General features: G+C 44.2%; 1 protein-coding gene across 3 annotated transcripts in view; it reads left to right on the top strand.

Moving 5' to 3' along the window:
• The window catches only part of UXS1 (UDP-glucuronate decarboxylase 1), a 94,927-nt gene that overhangs the window by 16,990 nt on the left and 55,827 nt on the right, over nt 1-22,110 (top strand). The window contains exons 2-5 of one of the 3 annotated variants that reach the window (XM_055121757.1): nt 10,484-10,511; nt 12,026-12,074; nt 13,709-13,752; nt 21,516-21,576. In XM_055121757.1, the coding sequence (XP_054977732.1) occupies nt 10,484-10,511; nt 12,026-12,074; nt 13,709-13,752; nt 21,516-21,576 (182 nt within the window). Of the gene's footprint in view, nt 1-10,483; nt 10,512-12,010; nt 12,075-13,708; nt 13,753-21,515; nt 21,577-22,110 lie in introns of those variants that run through there. The other 2 variants (XM_055121756.1, XM_055121758.1) reach the window with 2 other exon arrangements.

Below are 22,110 nucleotides of genomic sequence, written 5' to 3'. Positions count from 1 at the left end.
CTTCTCTGGAGCCCAGGGTGCCCTGACCTTCCCTGGGGTTTCCTCTTTGAAATTCTCCGGCGTGTCCAAGTGTTCTTGGCCAGGGCTTGGCAGGATTATCAGATATGCCATTCACAGATCCTGACACTGGAGAGTCTCTTCCACACTCGGATAGATTCTGTGGCTGTCCCCCCACATGCCTCAGGGTGGCGTCATTACTGGAGACTAGAGAATGGTGACCGCATGACTCGGGTGCAGCCCACACCTCAGTGTGCAGGCCGCCTTGGGTGAGGCACCTCTCCTTAAAGACCTCTCAGTTGCCAGGCTGCTTTCAGGCTTCGCTAAAGGAGTGCTCTCGCCTCTCTAGGAAGAGGCCTGCATGTCTGCAGGGGCTGCTCGCCTCTCTGCTTCTGTTTGCACACAGGCCACGTTCATCCGTGTGAACTCGAAAACCAGGAACTCACTGCGCCACCTTTCTTGAAGGAAGTGGTGCCAGCCAGTCCAGCTGGTGAGGCTTGCTTCCTTGGAGGGCTTCTCCTCTCCCTTGGGCTCAGGTTGCCTCCTTGGAGTGTGAAGTTGGGTGCAGGCACTTGTCTCTGGTGCTTTTCTCTTGCAAAGGAGATGTCCTAGTGGAAGGCACCTAAGGAGACTGAAAGCCTGTGACTTTAAAATGTCATACATATGAATTGGACAGACCACTTGTGAAGATAGAAAGTTCTGCAGGGATGGTGTGCTGAGCAAGCAGCCACAGTGAACTGGAAGACCCCTTCTTCACTAAGATGCCCACATGAGCACCGAGGCCAGAGGGCATTCCTGCGGTTTTAGAAGTGTGCCGAAAGTAGAACTCTAACCTACGACCTGCGCCAACGCAGTCCCCTCCCCCACAGCCTGACTATCCCAAACACATTAGGCCAGCAGTACGCTAGCCTACTCTAATCAAAATACTCCCAAGTTCACCAAAATAATGGTGAACACAAGAATCTGAACAAGCCCAATGTAAAAGAACACACCCCCTGAAACTGCACTAGAGTCCCCCATATAAGTCGCACAGGAGCACCAAAGAGGAAGTTAGTATTCTTGAAGGGGAAAAAGGAGACCAGCATTGACCAAGCTCATCTAGAATCCTCCCTTGCAGCAAGAGAAGGACACTGATTGCAAACCAGAGGGATTCACCTCCACTACCACTACAGCAACATGAAGAAACAGCACAGATCCCCACCATGCGGAATGGCTAAAGAAAAGATCCCAGAAACCTCAACAGAGAGTACTCACATACAGTCTCTCTAATAAGAATTCAGAAATGAAGTGTTGAGGATGTTCAGTGAGCTCAAAGAAATGGTGGAATGGACATCCAGTAAATTAAAGGAAGATATAAAAGAAACATTGAAATGGATAGTCAGTAAAATACAGGAAGAAATGAGAGCAGAAATAAGAAAGCTACAAACAAGTTTCACTAATAAAGAATTCAGTAGATGAAATTTAAAACTCAGTGGGTGCCCTCAACATTAGAATGACAACAGCCAAAGACAGTGAGCTTGAAGATGAGCTGCAGAAAGCATAAAGGCAACAACAAACCATGGAAAAAGACCTCAAAATAGCTCAAGGGCGAATAAGGACTTGGGGGGATGCATTCAGAAGGAACAACAAAAGAATCATCAGAGTACCAGAAGGACAGGGAAGCAACCCCAGTGAAGTAGTAACAGTTAAAGATATCATTGCTGAGAAGTTCCCCAAACTGGGGAATGCAGGCATCCAGATCCAAGAAGCCCGAAGGATACTAGCCAAAGGAGACCCTAATAAAGACTCCAAGACATAATCAGAATGGAGTATACCACAGATAGAGACACAGTACTGCAAGCAGCAAGGTCAAAGAAGGAAGTCATATGCAAAGGAGCATTCCTTAGATTTACAGCAGACTTATCAGAGGAAACCATTTGAGCCTGAAGACAGTGGTGGGATATAGTGATTAAACTCAGTGAAACAGGGACTGGAGCAATAGCACAGCGGGTAGGATGTTTACTTTGCACGCGGCTGACCCGGGTTCAATCCCCAGTATCTCATATGGTCCCCTGAGCACCGCCAGGAGTAATTTCTGAGTGCATGAGCCAGAAGTAACCCCTGTACATCACCGGATGTGACAAAAAGCAACAACAACAACAAAAAACAAAACTCAATGATAATAAATGCCTCACCAAGAATACTTTATCCAGCTAGACTGTCACTCAGACTTGAAGGAACCATACATTATTTCAATAATAGATAAACAGCAGCTCAGAAACTTCATAGACTAAACCCAACCTTAAAAGAAAGAATTAAGGGGCTGTTGTAAAACAAGACAAACCCCTACAAGCACAACAAACCTTTATAGAAAGATAGCACAAAACCCCATGATAATAATCTCTCTCAATGTCACTAAATGCACCAATTAAGAGACACAGAGTGTCAAAATGTATTAAAAAACATGCTGCCTACGGAGAAACACATATAAACAGTCCGAGCAAATACAGACTCAAAGGGTGGAAAACAATCCTTCAAGCAAACAACTCCCTCAGAAAAGCCGGGGTGGCCATATTAGTATCTGACAACATAAATTTCAGGCTGAAAAAGATTAGAAGGGATAATGAAGGCCATTTTTTAATAATCAAGAGATGTTTGCATCAGGAAGAAATTACACTCCTAAACATATACGCACCCAATGAGGGGCCAGCAAAATACATAAAAAAAAACTGCTAATAGACTTCAAGGAGTACATTGGTAGTAGTAGTCAGAGACTCCAACACCGCCTTTATCACCTCTTGCTAGAACAACAAGACTAAAATTCAGCAAGGTAGTACTAGCTCTCTATGAATAAATGGAAGAAAGAGGGCTAATAGTTGTATACAGGGATTTTCATCCCCCCCCCAACCGAATACACATTCTTTTCCAGTGCACATGGAACATTTTCGAGGATTGACCGTATGCTGGGCTACAAAATGTACCTCAAGCAAATCAGTAAGATAGAAATTGTATCAGCTATCTTTTCAGACCATGATGCACTAGAGTTAGAAATTAGTTACACAAACTGAGAAGCAAATCAAACACCTGAAAATTAAATAGCTCAATGTTGAACAACCATTGGATTAAAGAGGAAATCAAGAAAGAAATAAAAAGATTCCTGGAAACAAGTGAGAATGAAAACACGAGCTACTAGAACTTGTGGGCACAAGCAGTTTTAAGGGGAAAGTTATAGCTCTGCAAGCATTTATCAGGAAGAAAGAAAGGGCCAACATAAATAACTTGACTTCACAAATTAAGATCTTAGAAAATGACCAACAAAAGGAACTCAAACCAGGCAGGAGGAAGGAAATAATAAAAATTGGAACAAATCAACAAGCTGGATTCCCAGAAAACAGTCCAAAAGATCAATGAAACCAAGAGCTGGTTCTTTGAAAAAATAAACAAGATTGATAAACCACTAGCAAGACTCACAAAGAAAGAGAAAGAACCCTAATAAACTGAGTCAGAAATGAAAAGGGGGAAATCTAGCAGAAACCAAGGAAATTTAAAAGATACCAGAGATTACTTTGAAAGTCTGTATGTCACATAACAAGAGAACCTAGAAGAAATGAAAAATTCCTGGATTCCTATAAGCTCTCAAGGCTGAATCAAGAAGATTTGGAACATCTAATAGACCTATCACTATCAAGGAAATGGAAACAGTAATCAAAATGTCTTTCCAAAAGTAAAAGCCAAGGTCCAGATGGATTCCTAGTGAATTCTTTCAGGCATATGAAGAGGACCTATTGCCAGTCCTTTTCTAACTTTTTCAGAAAATTGAAGAAACAGAAGCACTACCAAACACTTTTTGTGAGGCATATTACACCCTAATACCAAATGGAGACAGAGACACTACAGAAAGAAAAGAAAGAAAGAACGAAAGAAAGAAAGAAAGAGAGAGAGAAAGAGAGAAAAGAAAAAAGGAAGAAAGAAAGAAAGAAAGAAAGAAAGAAAGAAAGAAAGAAAGAAAGAAAGAAAGGAAAAAAGGAAGAAAGAGAGAAAGGAAGAGAGGAAGAAAGAAAGAGATAAAGAAAAAGGAAGGAAGGAAGGAAGGAAGGAAGGAAGGAAGGAAGGAAGGAAGGAAGGAAGGAAGGAAGGAAGAGAAAGAGAGAAAGGAAGAGAGAAAGAAAGAAAGAAAGGAAGGAAGGAAGAGGAAGGAAGGAAGGAAGGAAGCAAGGAAGAAAGAAAGAAAAAGAAGGAGAGAGAGAGAGAAAGAGGAAGGAAGGAAGGAAGGAAGGAAGGAAGGAAGGAAGGAAGGAAGGAAGGAAGCAAGGAAGGAAGGAAGGGAAGGAAGGAAGAAAGGAAGAAGAGGGCGATATCTCTGATGCATACAGATGCAAAAATCCTCAACAAAAAATTAGCAAAGAGAATCCAATGACTCATCAAAGAGATCATATACCATGACCAAGTGGTATCATTCTGGGGATGCAAGGGTGGTGACATTTGTGGGTCAATTAATGTATTTCATCGTATCAATAAAAGAAATGATGAAAACCATATGATCATATCAATGGATGTATAGAAAGCATTTGATAAGATCTAGCACCAGTTTATGATGCAAACTCTCAGCAAAATGGGAATTGAAGGAACATTCCTCAGTATAGTCAAAGCCATTTGTCACAAGCCCACAGCAAGCATTATTTTCAATGGGGGAAAAGTAAAAACCTTTCCTCTAAGATCAGGGCCAAGACAGGGATGCTCACTCTCACTGCTTCTATTCAATATAGTACTGTAAGTACTCGCCATAGCAGTTAGGGAAGGAGAAGATATTAAGGGCATCCAGATAGGAAAGGAAGAAATCAAGGTCTCACTATTTGCAGATGACATGATACTATACTTAGAGAACCCTAAAGCCTCTATCAAGAACCTCCTAGAAACAATAGATTTGTGTACTAAAGTCATAGGCTCTAAAATCAGTACCCAAAAGTCCATGGCTTTCCTTTATGCAGATAATGAGAGAGAAGAAAGTTATATGAAAAAACAATCCCATTCACAATCATGCCTCAGAAAATCGGTACCTCGGAATCAGCTTAACTAAGGAGGTAAAGAGCATTTACAAAAATAACTACAAAACACTACTTTAGGAAACAAAAGAGGACACAGGGAAATGGAAATACATCTCTGGCTTATGGATTGGGAGAATTAACATTGTCAGAATGGCAGTACTCCCCAAAGCATTATATAGATTCAGTGTGATCTCTCTAAGGATACCCACGATATTCTTCAAAGAAATGGATCAAAAACTTATGAAATTCATATGGAACAACAAGCAGTCATGAATAACTAAAGCAATTCTTGGGGGGGAAGTGGGAGGCATTACCTTCCCCAACTTTAAACTGTACTACAAAGCAGTAATAATTAAAACCAAAAACCATTCTTGGTATTGGAATAAAGACAGATCTGCAGACCAGTGAACTAGAGTTGAATATCCTTACACACTCTCTCAAATACAATCATTTAATGTTTGATAACAGAGGATGAAATATGAAATGGAGCAAGGAAAGCCTCTTTAACAAGTGGTGCTTGCAAAATGGTATGGATATATGGAAAGAAAAAAATAATGGGCTCAGACCTTTACCTAACACTAAACACAAAAGTCAGATTAAAATGAATTAAAGACCTCAACATTGGGCCATAACCCATAATACAATTGAAGAAAAAGGTCGGCAGATCCCTCCACAATATTGAAGCTAAAGGAATCTTCAAAGCTGAAATGCCAGTGACCAGGCAAGTGAAAGCAAAGATAAACAAATGGGACTCTCTTAAACTAAGGAGCTTCTGCACCTCAAAAGAAACAGTGACCAGGGTTCAAATACAGCCTACGGAATGGGAAAGGATATTCACCCAATACCCTTCTGATAAGGGGTTAGTATCAAGAATATACAAGGCATTGGTTGAATTCTATAAGAAAAAAACATCCAGGGGCTGGAGCAATAGCACAGCAGGTAGGGCGTTTGCCTTGCACGTGGCCAACCCGGGTTCAATTCCCAGCATCCCATATGGTCCCCTGAGCACTGCCAGGAGTAACTCCTGATTGCAAAGCCAGGAGGTAACCCTTGTGCATTGCCAGGTGTGACCCAAAAAGCAAAAAAAAAAAAAAAAAAAATCCAGCCCCACCAGAAAATGGGGCTATGAAATGAACAGAAACTTTCTCAGAGAAGAAATTGGAATGGCCAAAAGGCACATGAAAAAATGCTTTTCATCACTAATCAGGGAGATGCAGATCAAAACAACAATGAGATATCGTCTCACACCAGAGGCTGGTACACATCCAAAAGACTGAAAGCAACCAGTGTTGGCATGAATGTGGGGAGAAAGGGACTCAAATTCGTTGTTGTTAGGAATACTGTCTGGTCCAGCCTTTTTGGAAAACAATATGGACATTTTTCAGACAACTAGAAAGTGAGCTCACCTTTGACCCAGCAATACCACTTCTGGATATATACCCTGGGGGCCCAAAAACACAGCAGAAACGCCATCTTCATTTCTATGTTTATTGGAGCACTATTGACCATAGCCAGAATCTGGAAACAACCTGAGTGCCCAAGAACAGATGAATGGCACTTCTATACAATGGAATACTATGCAGCTCTTAGGAAAAATGAAGTCATGAAGTTTACCTATAACTGGATGGACATGGAGAGTATCATGCTGAATGAAGTGAGTCAGAAGGAGAGGGACAGATATAGAATGACTTCATTCATTTGTGGCATATAAGTAATACATAATAGAAGACTAACATCCATGGCCAGGGAAAACAGGTGTTAGGAACTAACCACAAGTTTGTTTGGGGCTGATGTAGGTAAGATGGAGAAGAGACCAGTTTGACCATAATAGTTGGGAATGATCATGCGGACAAGATCTGAGGGTTAAAAGTAGGTAAAGGGATTTTCTTGATAACCTTTCATTATCAATATTGCAAACCAGAATGCCCAAAAGTAGAAGGAGGAAGGGAGGGAGGAGGGAGGGAGGGAGGGAGGGAGAGAGGAAGAGAGAGAAAAAAAAGTAAGTTGCTTGCCTCTATGGGGATGGAGAGTGGGAGGTGATGGAAGGGAACCTGGGGACATCGATGCTGGGAAATGTACACTGATAGAGGAATGGGCGTTGGAATGACAGAAATCCAACTGTGGACAACTTTGTAAGGTGGCAGTGCTCAGGAAGACCCCCACGGCCCTACCCATGTTCCTCAGCCAACCTGGCTGCTGGTTCCATGCGACAAGCTGAGTGGGGCTGCTGTATTTTTAAAAAATTTTTAATATTTTTATTGTGAATTATTTCATTTGTTATTCATGAATCATCAGAATGAAAAGAGAGATAAACATAGTTTAAATGATTCATTTGTCCACTCTAAAGCTATTACATAATGTTCATTTAAAAAAATTTTTAATTTATTTTTATAAAGCTGTTCACAATAATTGATTACATTAGATATCCGAACACCAATCCCACCACCGTTACACCTTCTCACCACCACATTTCTAATGTTTCTGCCCCAAACCCCAAATTCTGCCCCCAAAGCAGAACCTAAGTAATTTATCTTATGTTGCTTATTAGGAAAAATTCTCTAAAAGTGTTCCAAAGCATTTTTCATAGAGGAAAGTGTGTGAAGACTGTTGTATTTCACCCAGGAGCCATTAAGCCTTTCTATAAGCCATTAGTAACGTGTTATTAAAGGTTGAGCCCTGTGTTCGTATATATGTGTATGTGTGTGTGTATATATACATATATATATACATATCAATGTGTATGTGTATATATATATGTCTATATATTATACATATATATACACACACACACACATACACACACATATGTACTTACGTATATGTATCATGGCAGAGTCTTTTGCCCACATGCCTGGCTGTCTTCCCCGGGGCCCCTCAGAGGGGATGGACTCCAGCTTCCCTCCCCACCCTGAGCAGAGCTCCCGGCGGCCGAAGACCACCGGAACCTAGCCACAGCCGTGCTCGAGGCCCCTCTCCACACGTTCGGGCTGTACGCATGAAGGTACCGGCAGAGGAACCCAGATGTGTGTAATTCCATCAACGGCCAACATCCAGAGACTTAAAAGCAAGCTCCCAGAAGATATCTTGTAGCCTACTTCTCCCTCTGGGAGAAACTGACAAGCTTCTGAGAGTTTCCTGCCCACATGGGACAGCCTTGCAAGCTTCCCATGGTGTATTCATATGCTAAATCCAGTAACAAGCTGGATCCCATTCCCCTGACCCTGAAAGAGCCTCCAGTGCAACATTATTGGGAGGGCTGAGTCGAGAGAGACTTCTAAGATCTCCGGGAAAGGACGAATGGAGAGGTTACTGAGCCCCCTCGAGAAATTGATGATTAATGGGATTTCGTGATCGTGATCGTGATCATGGTAGAGCTTGGCAAGCTACCAGTGGTGTGTTCAATATGCCACAAACAGTAACAACAAGTCTCACAATGGAGACATTACTGGTGCCTGCTCGAGCAAAAATTGATGAACAATGGGATGACAGTAATACATGTTTTGCACCTACGATTGGTTGCCTTCTATTTTAAACGCCATCAAATGTGGTGTGCTCCTCTTGGTATACCAGTGGTGTAAAGTGTGAGGTGTTGTGCTGCTGCAAATGCGGCTGCATGGTCCAGGAACAGATTCACTCATGGGTGAGGCTCATCCTAGCTGTGGAGAGTGACCCAGAGCATGACTGATTTCTGGAAGTTTTTTCCTGCCAGGGCTGGCTCCACTGAGGCAGGAAGGAGAACCCGCTTCCCTCCAGGTTGCCCTGAATGAAACAGCCTAGCACGGGGTCTGGAGGCATCTCTGGCATATTGTCCTGTGCTCTCTTCTGAGAGATTGATTGTTGGGTCTCTGGATCGTGACTGTTCATGAGATTATATGGCACCAGCCGTGGTTTGTGGGTGTGACTACCAAGCTGCCGGAAGCGGAGGGACATGGTGGGGAGGTCACCCATTCCTGGCTCCTTTGAGCCTGAAGTTTTCAGTCACAAGTCCCGCATACCTTGGTTTTTCTGCAGATTCATTTGTGGGTGAGGCTTGTCCGAGCATGTGGAGAGCGGCCATGAGCATGGCCGTGATTGAGTTCTGGAGGATTTGGCTGCAGGGGCTTGTGACTGAAGCTCACCTTGGGTCAGGGAGGGAAACTCACCTGACCCCTCTGGGTTGCTCCAAATGAAACAGCCTGGTGTGGGGTTTGGAGGCATCTCTGTGGCATTTCTGCTGTATTTATTGCTCCAGACCCCCTCAGCCTGTGGTGTTAGGGATGTCAGGACTGTACCCAGTCATGTTTAAGGTGTTGAGGATCTGGCCTGGGTCACCTGAATACAAGGCACGTACATTAGCCTCTTGACTTTTCTCCAGCCGCCTTTCTTGCCATGCTCAGTTTTTTGTTGCTGGGTTTATTTTTTCTTTTGTTCTCCCTTTTCTTTTCTCCTGCTCTCTTCTTGGTTCGAGTTTGGGGCCCTCACACGAATGGCCTGAGCTTTCCCGCAGAGCTGTGTTCTAGCCCTGGATCACTATCTTCTCTGTCATTGTTCTTCTCCCTCCCTCCTGTGAGAGTGGGAATTTCACACTTGGGGGGGGGGGCGATAATGGACACTAAGTTATTTCGTTATGTACCTTAACCCAGGGCACTGTGTCAGAGGATGGCAAAGAGCAGATGGCCAGGAGCAGATCCTACTTCCAAGGCTCAGAGATATGCCAGCAGCGGGGTAGGGAGGTGGGCTCTGCTATGCATCTCTTCTTGCCCCGCATCCCAAGCCTTTGAGAGCGCCTGGCTCCATGGTGGCCCAGGCAGTGGGACACAGTGGCTAGCTCAGAGCCGAGTCCAGAGCATTTGCCCCCCTCCCTCATGGTGCGGTGTCTGGTTAGAGACGGGCTCAACCCCTGGTGGCCTCTGGTCCTGTGCACAGGAGCTTGGGGCTCCTCTGTGGTCAGGTCGCCTTGCTACAGCCACACTGAAGGCTCCCAAGAATCCGTCTTGCTTCCTGTCGGCAGGGGACACACTGGGAGTCGCAGGAGCAAGTGCCAAGAAGGGATGGATTTCCGGTGGGAATGAAGTCACATTAGGACCTGATTGAACCTCTCTGGCTTTGTTTTGCTGATAGCGAGAGAAAGAGGTTGCACTGGCCGCTGGGGTCTCTTCAGGGCTTTGGTCCTTTGATTCTGCCTCAGAGAATGGGTACACACGGCTTGTGAAAACACAGCTGAGCGCCAGACCACTTTTGAGAATCTCCAGAATCCAAAAAGGATAGAGGATTGTTTTCTTTCTTTTTTTCTTTTCGTTTCTTTCTTTTCTTTTTGGTGGAATTTAATACTTTGGAAAGCAACACATGTTTCCTTCCTGTTGTCTACATGGACTAGAATTGAAATGTTCTTTATGTTAGTATTAATTGCAAGTTAAAGTGGGATTGTTTGGAATCCTTACTGTTGCAAACTTAGTGATTTAATTTTCTCTTTTCTCTTACAGCTGTTTGGGGCAACTTCGTTAACATGAGGTAAGTGATTTTCTGTGACTTGGAAATTGTGGCTGGGTTTTCATAGACATTTCGTTTGTCACAGGTACACCACTGAGGATGAGAATTAGTTGAGGAATAGGTATATGTGTATATACATGTATACACATTTTTAAGATTTGGGGGAGATTTTGGGGCTACACATGGCAGTATTTATGGCCTACTCCTAGCCACATGCTCAGGGATCACTCCTAGCAGTGCATAGGGAAGGATGTGGTCTGGGGAATAGAGTTGGGGTTGACTGACTGCAAGGCAAGTGCTTTAACCCTTGTGCTTTCTCTCTCTCTCTGGCCCAAGAACATGATGAACTTTTTTTTTGGTTGATACATTTGGCTCTTCCATCCTATGGAAATTCGGTAGGTAGACTGGAAGGTTTACCCAGATGTGATGCTAACCTGGACATAGCATGTCAGAATCCTGGCATAACCCGTGCAGGCACCTATCTCCCTTCCTGTACGTTGAGAGGGGGTTGCCTTTACCTGTCATCCCACTAAAATGTCAGTCACATATTTGTCCTGACTTAAGTTAGATAGAGCAAAAGGGGCATGTTTTTGGAGGCTTTTTGAGAAGGGAGCTGTCCTCGGCCCCAGCTGGCCTGGACCCCAGGATCAAGAGCAGAGGTGACTGAGACCAGCTGTTTACCTTAGAATTGGGGCGGAGGAGGCTTCTGATCTTGGTACTTCTTGTCCGGATAGAAGAAAAAGAAAAAGTTGCTAAAGTACAATCCTTGGGTTATTGTTCTAAAAGCGAAAGCAAAAAGTTAGATTCTGTCTTCAGTTTTTGGAAAAAAAAATATATATATACATATATGCATATATATATATATATAAGTTTAGAGCTATGTCACGCTTAAAGAAAAATCTACTCCATTTGGCATTTCTTGGCAATGAAAATGTAAAACCAGCAACGGTGAGTGATGATTTTGCGGCCATTCAGTTGGTTAGAAATGGCAGTGCTGCCACAGGAGGCATGCTGCAGGCTTTCATCGGGACTTGGTTCTGCAAGGTTGGTCACACACCTATGGCTTAGAGAAACTCTGCTATTTTACTCTGAAAGGTTACTTCCCCCTACACACACACCTTCACTAAATCTCCAGGAAGGTACAGCAGACTTGTTCTTCTGCAAACACTCTTCCTGCTTCTAATGTAAAAACCCCATGCTGAGGATAATGTGAAAGTGAGATTTTTCTTTTTTTTTTTTAATTTACCAGAAACAGCCCCAGAAACAGTGGTGCTGAGCATGTTCTGGGATGTCTTTCATAGGATTTCCTTACTCCACTTGTCTTGTTTTTCTCTGATGTATCTTCTTCTGGAGGGAACTGGTACATTGCTCCATACTTAGGAAGGAGAGGGAAACGGTCTACAGCCTTTGGTTTGTGTTCAAATACTTTGTTTAGAAATCAATTTGCAATAAATAAGTTCAGTAAATCAATAAATAGAATTCAGTTTCAAATACATTTTCCATGGATCTCAGTCTTGTAGCTTTCTGCTCAACAGGTCTCTCCAAGAGAACGGTGAACTAAAAATCGAAAGCAAGATTGAAGAGGTTAGTCTCTTTGTTGTATTCTTTGTCCCTGACCCTCATGTGTGCTTCTGTGTACGTTGTGCCAGGCTGATGGCGCTCTGTGTGGCTCAAAGTGTTGCCTTGTGTAAGATGAGACTTTCTAGGTCTCTGTCAGCATTTGTGCATTTTGTAAAGGTGTGATGTAGTGAAGCAGATCCGACATTAAAGCGGCTTGGATTGTAAACCTTTATGTAAATTTTCTCTGGTGTGCCTTTCTCGAATCCCTTAGAGGAAATGATCATCTTAACCCGCTCAGAGGCGAGCACCAGCACTGATTCTCCTGAGTACATGTGAAAAAGAGAAACAGCCTCACCCCCAGACCCCACTAGGCCAGGCACACGCATCTCCCTTGAAAGCTTGATTTCGTACCTTCTGCATACAAATAATTAATTGCATTTGTTCCAGCAGATGAAAGGAGATACAGGGACCAGAGAGATAGGACAGCGGGTAGGGCCTTTGCCTATATGTGGGTTCGATTCCAAGCATCCCATTTGGTTCCCCGAGTACTACCAGGAAAGATTCCTGAGTGCAGAGCAGCACTACCCCCTGGGCATCACCGGGTGTGACCCCCCAAAAAAGAAGAAGAAAGTAGATACAGACTGTGGAAACATGGCCTAGGGTGGGGAGGAGGAATTATTCATTTGTGGTGTGGGGGTAATGCCAGAGACCTGGGGAATCCCTTGGACTGCCCCCTACTCTCCCTCCTACCCTCCCTCCCCTCTCTCCTCTCTCTTTCTTTCCCTCCCACCCTCCCTCTCCTCTCTCTCTCCCTTTCTCTCCCCTCTCTCTCTCTCTCTCTCTCTCTCTCTCTCTCTCTCCCCCTCTCTTTCTCTGTTTCCCCTTCTTTTTCTCCCCCTCTCTCTCCCTCTCTTTCTCCCCCCCCTCTGTTTCCCCTTCTTTTTCTCCCCCTCTTTCTCTCCTCTCTCACTCTTTCACATGGATCTAGACTGTGCCCAGAGTGTGCAGTTCATGTGCTGGATCCAACTGATGTGGATATAGTTCCAACAACAAGATGACCCCCCCCCCACACACACACACTGTGTGTGTGTGTGTGTGTGTGTGTGTGTGTGTGTGTGTGTGTGTGTGTGTGGGCAGCACTCAGAATCTTCAGTTCCTGCAAAATGAGTGGGTGTTTGAGGCTTCTGGGTTTTGTGAGCCTAAACCACTTTTAGTGTTATTGTGGGCTGGGGGTGTGGCTCTATTTTAGAGCATCTGTCTTGCATGTGTGAGGCCCTGGGTTTGATTCCCAGTACCACCTAGTCCCCTGGTCCACTGAGCACAACCAGGAGTGAGCCCGTGACTGGTAAACTGCCACTTGCCCTGAAGTATAGCCAGGTTGGGCCCCAAAAATCCCAAAGTAAATAAATAAAACCATTGCTCCTATCAAGGTAAGCACAAAGATAAATCTTGTAAGATGTGTTTGGATAAGAGTTCCAGCAGGAAATTTATCATCAAAACTCTGGGATTGTGCTTTCAGTGGATATATTTTCATTTCAAATGGGAAGTGAATTGTAGGAAAAAATTGCTGTTTTTGTATTTTGCCAGGCCCCTTGGAAACATTGATGGTAGCAGACTGTATCCTTGTTTAAAATGGATTTTGTTTATTTTTGTTTTAGATAGTTGAACCTCTAAGAGAGAAAATCAGAGATTTGGAAAAAAGGTATGTATATATGTATTTTTTATTTTGCAGTTAAGAAAAATGTATCTTTCTTGACTATTGATCTTAGAAGTAAATAACCAATATGAGTTCATCTGAAATGAATAATTCTGTAATATGAATACTTTTAAGACAAGAAGTTTTCCATGAGAAGGTAGAAATTTAAATGCAGTATTTATGTTTGTTTTTTGTTTTTGTGCCACACCCAGCTGCTCTCAGGGCTTCTAGCTCTGCACGCAAGATCAGTCTTTTTTTTTTTCTTTTGGGGTCAGACCCAGTGATGCACAGGGGTTACTCCTGGCTCTACACTCAGGAATAACTCCTGGCAGTGCTCAGAAGACCATATGGGATGCTGGGAATCAAACCGGGTCGGCCGCATGCAAGGCAAATGCCCTACCCGCTGTGCTATTGCTCCAGCCCCTCAGGATCACTCTTGGTGGGCTCAGGGAACCGTATGGGGTACCAGGGATTGAACCTGGGTCTGCCACGTGCAAGGCAAGCATCCTACCCACTGTAGTCTCACTCCAGCCCCTGTATGCAGTACTTTTAAACCTCTCAGTTAGTTTCACTTTGGTTTGGGAGCCCTTGTGTGGCAGTGCTTGGGGGCTATTCCCAGCTCAGTGCTCTGGGGCATCTCCTCATCTGTGGGATGCGACAGCACCAAGGACAGAGCTCCCATCTGCAGGGCACACACTCAGCCCATCCCCAGCTCCTGGTTTGATTGAAAGCTCTGAGTTCACTTTAGGAACAACAACAACAAAAGCTAGGTTAATTGATTTAAATAATTTTTTTCAGAGTCTAAAGTCCAGCCATGGTTCTCAGGTTAAAAGTTCACAAACTCTGGGATCTAAATAAATGTCCACATAAGTATTCTGCCTCCTACTGTCACCTCTATGAGTATCGCACACAATGACCATTTAGCGTGGGCATGGAGTCGGGGCAGGAGAAGAGGATCTAGGTGTGTTGAAATCTTGCCTGTGAATTTCTCAGTTCCTGCAAATTCAGAACATACAAATTGTGGTCATATAATTTTAACTGTTGGTCATCTTTTTTTTAGCTGTCACTGGTTAACCTAAGAGAGTTATCTCCAAAATAAAAAGTATCGGGGGCTGGAGCAATAGCACATCGGGTAGGGCATTTGCCTTGCACGCGGCCGACCGGGTTCGATTCCCAGTATCTCATATGGTCCCCTGAGCACTATCAAGGGTAATTCCTGAGTGCAGAGCCAGGAGTAATCCCTGTGAATCACCAGGTGTGACCCAAAAAAGAAAAAAAAAAAAGTATCATTTGGAGCATATGAAACCTAGTCACATTTGTAAAAATAACATAAAAATTATGGGTTGGCCTGTAAGATGTCAGGGTTTGGTTGTTTATTTAATTTTTTCACCAGACTATCAGGAAGTTTCCAGAACTGAATCCAGGTGGTTGGCATCACCGTATCACTGTCATCCCATTGTTTACCTATTTACTGGAGCGTGTGCCAGTAATGTCTCCATTCACCCCAGCCCCGAGATTTTAGCAGCCTCTCCTTACTCGTCTTTCCCAATGATTGGAGGCTCTTTCAGGGTCAGGGGAATGAGACCTGTTATTGTTACTGTTTTTGGCATCTTGAATGCGCCATGGGGAGCTTGCCAGGCTCTGCCATGTGGGCGGGATAGTTGGTAAGAAATTATAGTGTAGGAGAAAGTTTCTGTTTTATTTTGTATATTATGGGCCACACCAAGGGGTACCCCGTGCTTTCTTCTGGCTCCGTGCTCAGGGTTCACTCCTGCAGTGCTCTGGGGGCATTTGCAAGGCTGGGGCTGGAACCCACGTTGGCCTTGTCCAAGGTAACCTGCAGTACTCTGGCGAAAACTTGAAATTGAATCAGATTCCAAATCACCTCTCACCCTTTGTTTGGGAAATTCACTCTCCACCTCCACCCCTGGCTCCTGGTTATACATTCCCTCTCTTCAGAGAAAAACTTTAACCAGAGGCACTGGACCATTCTCCTTGAGTGTGTTCAGAAAACTCTGTGTGTCTTCATACCCTGAGCCCTGCCAAGAGTGATTGCTGCGTGTCGAGCCAGGAGTAAGCTTTGAGCAAGAGCCATCTGTGGCCAAAAAAACAAAAGAAGGACAAAAGAAATGGTATGTGTGATGTCACAATTGTGTCTTACACATTTTTAAAAAAGAAAAGTGAAAATCGTGTCTTAAAATTTGTGTCCTGTCATGGAGCGGGCATAGGCCGTCCCTCCCCATCTCTCCACCCAGCAAGTGTCCTGGCTGTCGTGGATATTAGGAGCATCTATACTATTCACAGCAAGCAATATAAAATAAGTTATTTAGCATCTGCCTGTGGGACAAGCTTTAGTGGTGCGAGAAAATTCGAAATAATGGTGGAGGGAAGGGGTAATGGTGGTGGATTGGTGTTGAAGCATTGAATGTAATCAATTACTGTGAACCACTTTATGAAAATAAAATTGAAGAAATAAGTAAAGTTTGTGTCCTGCTTATTTTCTTGGGATGTTTTGAAACTATGTGTCAACCTTGTATATGCCTTTCATTCTAGAATTAAAAGAGCAGTTCTTTTCCTCTGCTTTGGATGTTTTTTTATTAAACGATAAAGAGTCACACACTCAAGCAATTTGCTTTGGAAGACTTACTGGAGTCAAGCTGTTCTTTTTTTAACAGTCACTTAATCACTAAAGTCATTTGTGCTTAAAGGTTTTTGGGGGAGGGGTGTGCTTTTGAGTTCAAATTTGGCATTTCATTGCATGGTGCCTAGAAACTTTTGAGAGGTTGTAATGGAAGCTTCTTAAAAGCTAGTTTGTTTAAGGTAAGAAATAAACCACCACTTGTCTTTCGCTTTCCAAGTGGTGCTCAGGAGGTCTGGGGGCCCCAGTGGTGATTCTCGGCCAGCCAGCCAGGCAGTTAAATGCAAGGGCCTGAGATTGGTGTGGCCATCCCAGTGTCATTGAAGCCCCATTGTTACTTGGGAATGTGTGCTTCAGATGCACTCTAACCATTGTACAACCTGGCCCCTACAGATTTTTTTTTTAAATTTTATATGAATTTTAGAAAAACAATCTGCCCTCGGGTCATTCTTTTCTTCTTTTTGTTGCCCCCCCCCCCAAAATCCTACAACACCCGGTATTCCCAGGTGGTCTCCCATCCAAGTACTAACCAGGCCCAACCCTGCTTAGCTTCTGGATCAGATCGGGCACGTTCAGGGTGATATGACATAGATTCTTTTCTTAAGAGAATAAAATTTATGAAAAGTGAATCAGATAACTTTCCCATAACACAAATGACTTAGACACAAGGCCTCAGAGTTACAAAGTCATTCGCGATTGAGTTTCAGGGGTACAATGTTTGAGCAGCCTTCCCTTCCCCCGTGTCCCCTTCCTCCCACCAGTGCCCCCAGTTTCCCTCCCACCCCCAGCCTGCCTCTATGGCGGGTACTCTTTCCTTCCCCCACTATGACTGAAGGAGTATCATGTTTACCTCCTTTCAGGACCCAGTTCTCGCCTAGAGTGACCATACCCTTCTGTCATTGTCATAGTGCGCCCTTCCCTAGTCTGTATTCTCCTTCCCACACTGTGGCAAATTTCCTGCTAGGGTCTGGTTCTCCTGCCCTTTCTGTTGTTTATGAGCATTACTCTCCCTCTGTGTTTCTTTATAGTCTACAAATAAGTGCAACCGTTCTGTATCTGTCTCACTCTGACTCATTTCACGCAGCATGATACTCTCCAGATCCATCCATGTATCAGCAGATCGCATGACTTCATCTTTTCTCACTACTGTGTAGTTTTCCATTGTGTATTTGTACGGTAGCTTCCTTATTCATTCTTGAGCACCTGGAGTATTTCCTGGTGTTTTTTTTTGTTTGTTTGTTTGTTTGTTTTTGCTTTTTGGGTCACACCTGGCAATGCGCAGGAGTAACTCCTGGCTCTGCACTCAGGAATTACCCCTGGCGGTGCTCAGAGGACCATATGGGATACTGGGAATCAAACCTGAGTCTGCCTCATGCAAGGCAAATGCCCTACCCGCTGTGCTCCAGCCCTCTTGATGTTGACTGTTGTGAATAGTCTACAACAGCCCCGGAGTGCAAATGTCTATTCTGCATTGTGGTTTTGGGCCCTTGAGATTTATTCCCAAGAGTGTAATGGCCTATTCAGATGAAAACTCAATTTCTAGTTTTTTTGAGGAATGTCTCTGTCATCTTCCAAAGAGGCTAGACTAGTGGACATTCACACCAGCAGTTATAAGGGTCCCTTTTTTCCAAATTCAAGCCAACACTGGTTATTGTTTTTTTTTGTTTGTTTTCTTTTTTGTTTTTGATGAGTGCCAGTCTCTATAGTGTTTGGTGATATCTCAGTGTTGTTTTGATTTGCATTTTCCTCGTGATCAGTGTGCTTTGTGCCTGCTCAACAGGCGAGAGAATGGTGGGTGGTTCTGGTTTTCAAGCATTTACTAGGAGCTCATTCTGGCCAGTTTGTGCTGAGTGCCAAGCAAGTGCATGAAATGAGGTTCTCATTCTAAAGTGGTTCTGGTCTTCAGGTGGGGGAGCGGGGCAGGGGATAGATGAGCCCAATCACTGTCTCAGTTAGAACGTGAAGTGAGGATGTGGCTTTACCGTGGAAATGCATGGCTCTCTGCCTGGTCTCATTTCCCTGAGTGAGTATATGTTAAAAATCATCACACTGCCCAGATCAGCACCAGATTAGAAGTACAGTGCCTTGATGTGCTTGTCATGTGAGCAACGAGGCTTCCAGAAAGGATGATTTTGAAAGGTGGATTCATACCAGGAATGAATTGAGCAAAGTGTCATTTGAGAAGCTTTAGAATTACATGGACTTTTTCTCTTCATTTTCACACGCCCATTTCTTTGTAAATAAATAAATAAATAAATACTGTGTCTTTTGCTATCTTTTTTCTATTTTCGGGACTGTGGTTTACATTGTGATAATGGTTCGGCTTCATACACCCAGTGTCCTGACCCCAGACCCTCCCCTCCACTGGTGCCCCTGTTTTCCTTGGCCCATCCCCTTAGATGCTAAGCTCAGTTCTGTAGAGGGTCCTTAATACATTGCTTTCATGGTACATTAATTCATGCTCATTCCATCACTTGCTATCTACTCAAAGTGTTCTTCAGTTTCTCAGTTTCTTTCTCTTAGAAGATGGTTACCTTAGTAGATGGTTCCCTAGAGTCTAGATGACTTAAAACTATCAGCAAAGGACTAATTCAGGGGTGAAAAAAATATCTCACTCCACCCTTTCCTGCCCCATTGCCTGCTTCTCAGAAATGCAGAGCACAGATTGTTCCAGGTGGGTAGGACCTTACCTCCTGCTTTGACGCTATTTCCTCAGCATACGGTCCAGTGACTCTGCACACGCTGAGTAGGATTTTATGCTGGGAATAATGGTAGGCTGGATAAGACTTTAACCTGTCTTCAACCTTAGAGGCTTGATTCTCTCCCTGTCTTCTGTGCTTGGGGAATGCAGGAGGAGCTTGGAGGGTGCTGAGTTGGAGAGCCTTTCACTTGTCCCTCTCTTTAGAGCCACACAGTGGCGGGGCTCTGTTGTCCACACTACAGGCAGCAGGCAGTGGGAAGTGCTGGCTCAGGTCTGAGCCCTGCCCCCACTCGCTCCCATTCACAGCTGTATATGCCTGACTTCTCGGAGGAAGAAAGGGTCCCAGTTGGTTCTTCTGTTTTTTGTTTTTTTTTTTTCTGGTCTCAAGTCTTATTTGAAGTCTTAACTTGTTCCCGCATTTCCAACCCCAAATTTGTAGAGATAAATAAAACAAAAATGTCATTTAGGGCTTCCTTCCTGGCTCTGTACTCAGGGATCACTCCTGGTGGTACTCAGGGGACCCTGTGTAGTGCTGGAGATTGAGCCCAGGCTGGCCACGTGAACATGCGCCCTGTCCTAATACGACTTCTCTGTCTTCCCTTTCTGGGTTTTCAGAAGAGGCATATCTGAAGTATATTTTATATCCACCCGAAACATGTCATTGTCAGGCAGTTGTGATTTTGCATCAAATTTCTTTCTTTGAAGTATGTTTTTGGTAAGGAGACAGTTTGTTATTCTCTTCCCGGTATAAGTAGCACATCAGATTTTCACGCTAGGCTTTTAGGCAGGTACTGCTCTGGGTGCAGACCTTAGCTGCATTTTCTTATTCCTGGGGCGCCCACCTCTCAGTTCTGAGTCTCTGGTCCCTGACTCCCTCTGGTTACCGTTGTTCACCAGTCACCCTTCTGCCATGTCATGCTCTTAAGATCATGCTGGTGGTGGGGGAGCAGACCACCATCCTGGGGCCAGAGATAGAGACAGCAAATTCTGTGTCAGCCTGCAGAACTCAACTGGGGCAGCAGTGGGAAGGTTTGGGTGGAGGGCTGAAAGGAAACCCAAAGGCTGCTGAATTGCACCTGGAACTGGATATTGATGCCGGAGTGGTCCTCCAAGTGGGGAATTGGAAAAGAGAGCTGACATTTGGGACAGGAGCACAGCAGAGCTAAGGGTTGCTCTGTGTGCCCCCGCGGAGCCATTGAGGACCTGTTCTGCGGGACACAAGGATTGGTTTGCGAACAGGGCATCTGCCCCTGTACCTACCTTCAGGGCCCCCAGTTTAGAACTTCCCCTTGATCCCATCCTCTTCACTGAGCACACATCTTGCAGAGCAGTTGCTCCCCTTGGCTCTGAGGACACCACACTCTTGAGGGCCTTACTGCAAGGTCGCAGAGCTGACCTGGGTGCAGTGGGGTGCTTGGCTGCCTGCTCTCAAACCCTGCCACCAGTGTCCTGCTTGTGTTGTGGACAGGGAGAACTGGGCCTTTTGAGAATCAGAGAAGTAATCTGCCCTGTGTGTCCACCTCCAAGTTGTCTTTCTGCGTCCTAGATGCATCTGTCTCATGGTCTTCCTTTTAACAGCCCTCCAGGAAATGCCCTCTGTCTCCCAGACCTGGCATAGGAGCAGGCTGGGGACTGTGTGTCTGGAAGGGATGCGATAGTGCCCCCAGCCAGCCAGCTGTTGTGTTAAAATTATAACCGCAAAGCTGCTTTCCCTCCACCCCCGAATCTGCCTTTATTCCTAATGGAGCTGTTTTCAGGATGGCCACTTCAAATCTGTTCTTACTGACTCTCACCTGGTGTGTACAACATGGAAACATCAGTGTGGATAGGGACCTGTGTCACCTCTCCCCTGGGGGAAGAGTCAAGGAGACAGCAGGTTACACCTAGTTTCAGAGTGGCCCTTGAGAGAAAGTGCTGGTCTCCGGTTATTTTGTCCAGATCATTGGGCTGGGAGGAGTGCTGGCATTGGGTACCCAAGGCACAGGGAAGTGGGTTTAATTAATGTCTTTTCTGAACCTTGTAAGACATGGACTCCTGCATTGCTCTGTGTTCTCGTGGCTGAATTCTTCCTCCTGAGTTCCAACAGAGCATTGTTAGGAAATGGTGTCACAGATGATGTCACAGTACAGACTGACTGCCCTCATTTACTTTGTGGCACTCTGGGTGCCAAGGGAGCTCTGTATGTGTGTGTGTCCTTAAACTTCTCCCTTCTTAGGGACATAATCTCACGTCCTTCGGGTGCTTCTGGACAAGGAACTGATTAGACATTTCTCAGACTCTAATTGGTCAGTGATTGCTTGGCTTTCACAACTCGCAGTAACAATTGCAAAATCAGGTACTTTTATTTTGTGGATGGCAGGTGAAGAAATAACTCACCTTAGATGTTTGTTTGACTTTTTTTTTTTTTTTTCAATTTCTCTGTGTATCTAGTTTCACCCAGAAATACCCGCCTGTCAAATTTTTATCAGAAAAGGATCGGAAAAGAATTTTGGTAAGTTGGCACAGGTCTGGTTTATATTTTTAATAGTAAGTAAAAGGGGCAGTGATTTTTAAGTCAAGGTGCAATTCATGTTCTATGAAAATAAACCTTATAAAGGATATAGTGTGGTGTACTGGTTTATGACATATCACAAATGGCGTCCAGTGTCACCTCTAATTCCCAGAGGTTTTTATCACCTGTAAACAAACCCTTCAGCAATCATTTCTCATTCCCATTAGCCCCAGATTCTGACAATCATGAAACTTCCTTGTTTCTGTGGATTTTACTGTTTCAGACCTTTCATGCATATGCCTCAAGTGTTATCTCTTGAGTTCTTTCTTATCTAACTTCTCAAGCTAGAATTGTTTCCAAGGCCTATTCATGCTGTAGCAAGAATTACTACATCATTTATCTTTATGGGGAAGGACAATTCTGTTGTACAAAGAACCAAGTGTGGTGTGCTTATTTCTCAGTTGGGCATTTTGGGACTGTTCTATTTTGAGGCTATTAAAAATTAGGCTGCCATGGAATAAAATTACTGGGTTA

The sequence above is a fragment of the Sorex araneus genome, chromosome X (assembly GCF_027595985.1).
Source record: "Sorex araneus isolate mSorAra2 chromosome X, mSorAra2.pri, whole genome shotgun sequence".
NCBI lineage: Eukaryota > Metazoa > Chordata > Mammalia > Eulipotyphla > Soricidae > Sorex > Sorex araneus.
The sequence above is the reverse complement of the archived record's forward strand: the minus strand, read 5'-3'. Positions and strand labels throughout refer to the sequence as shown.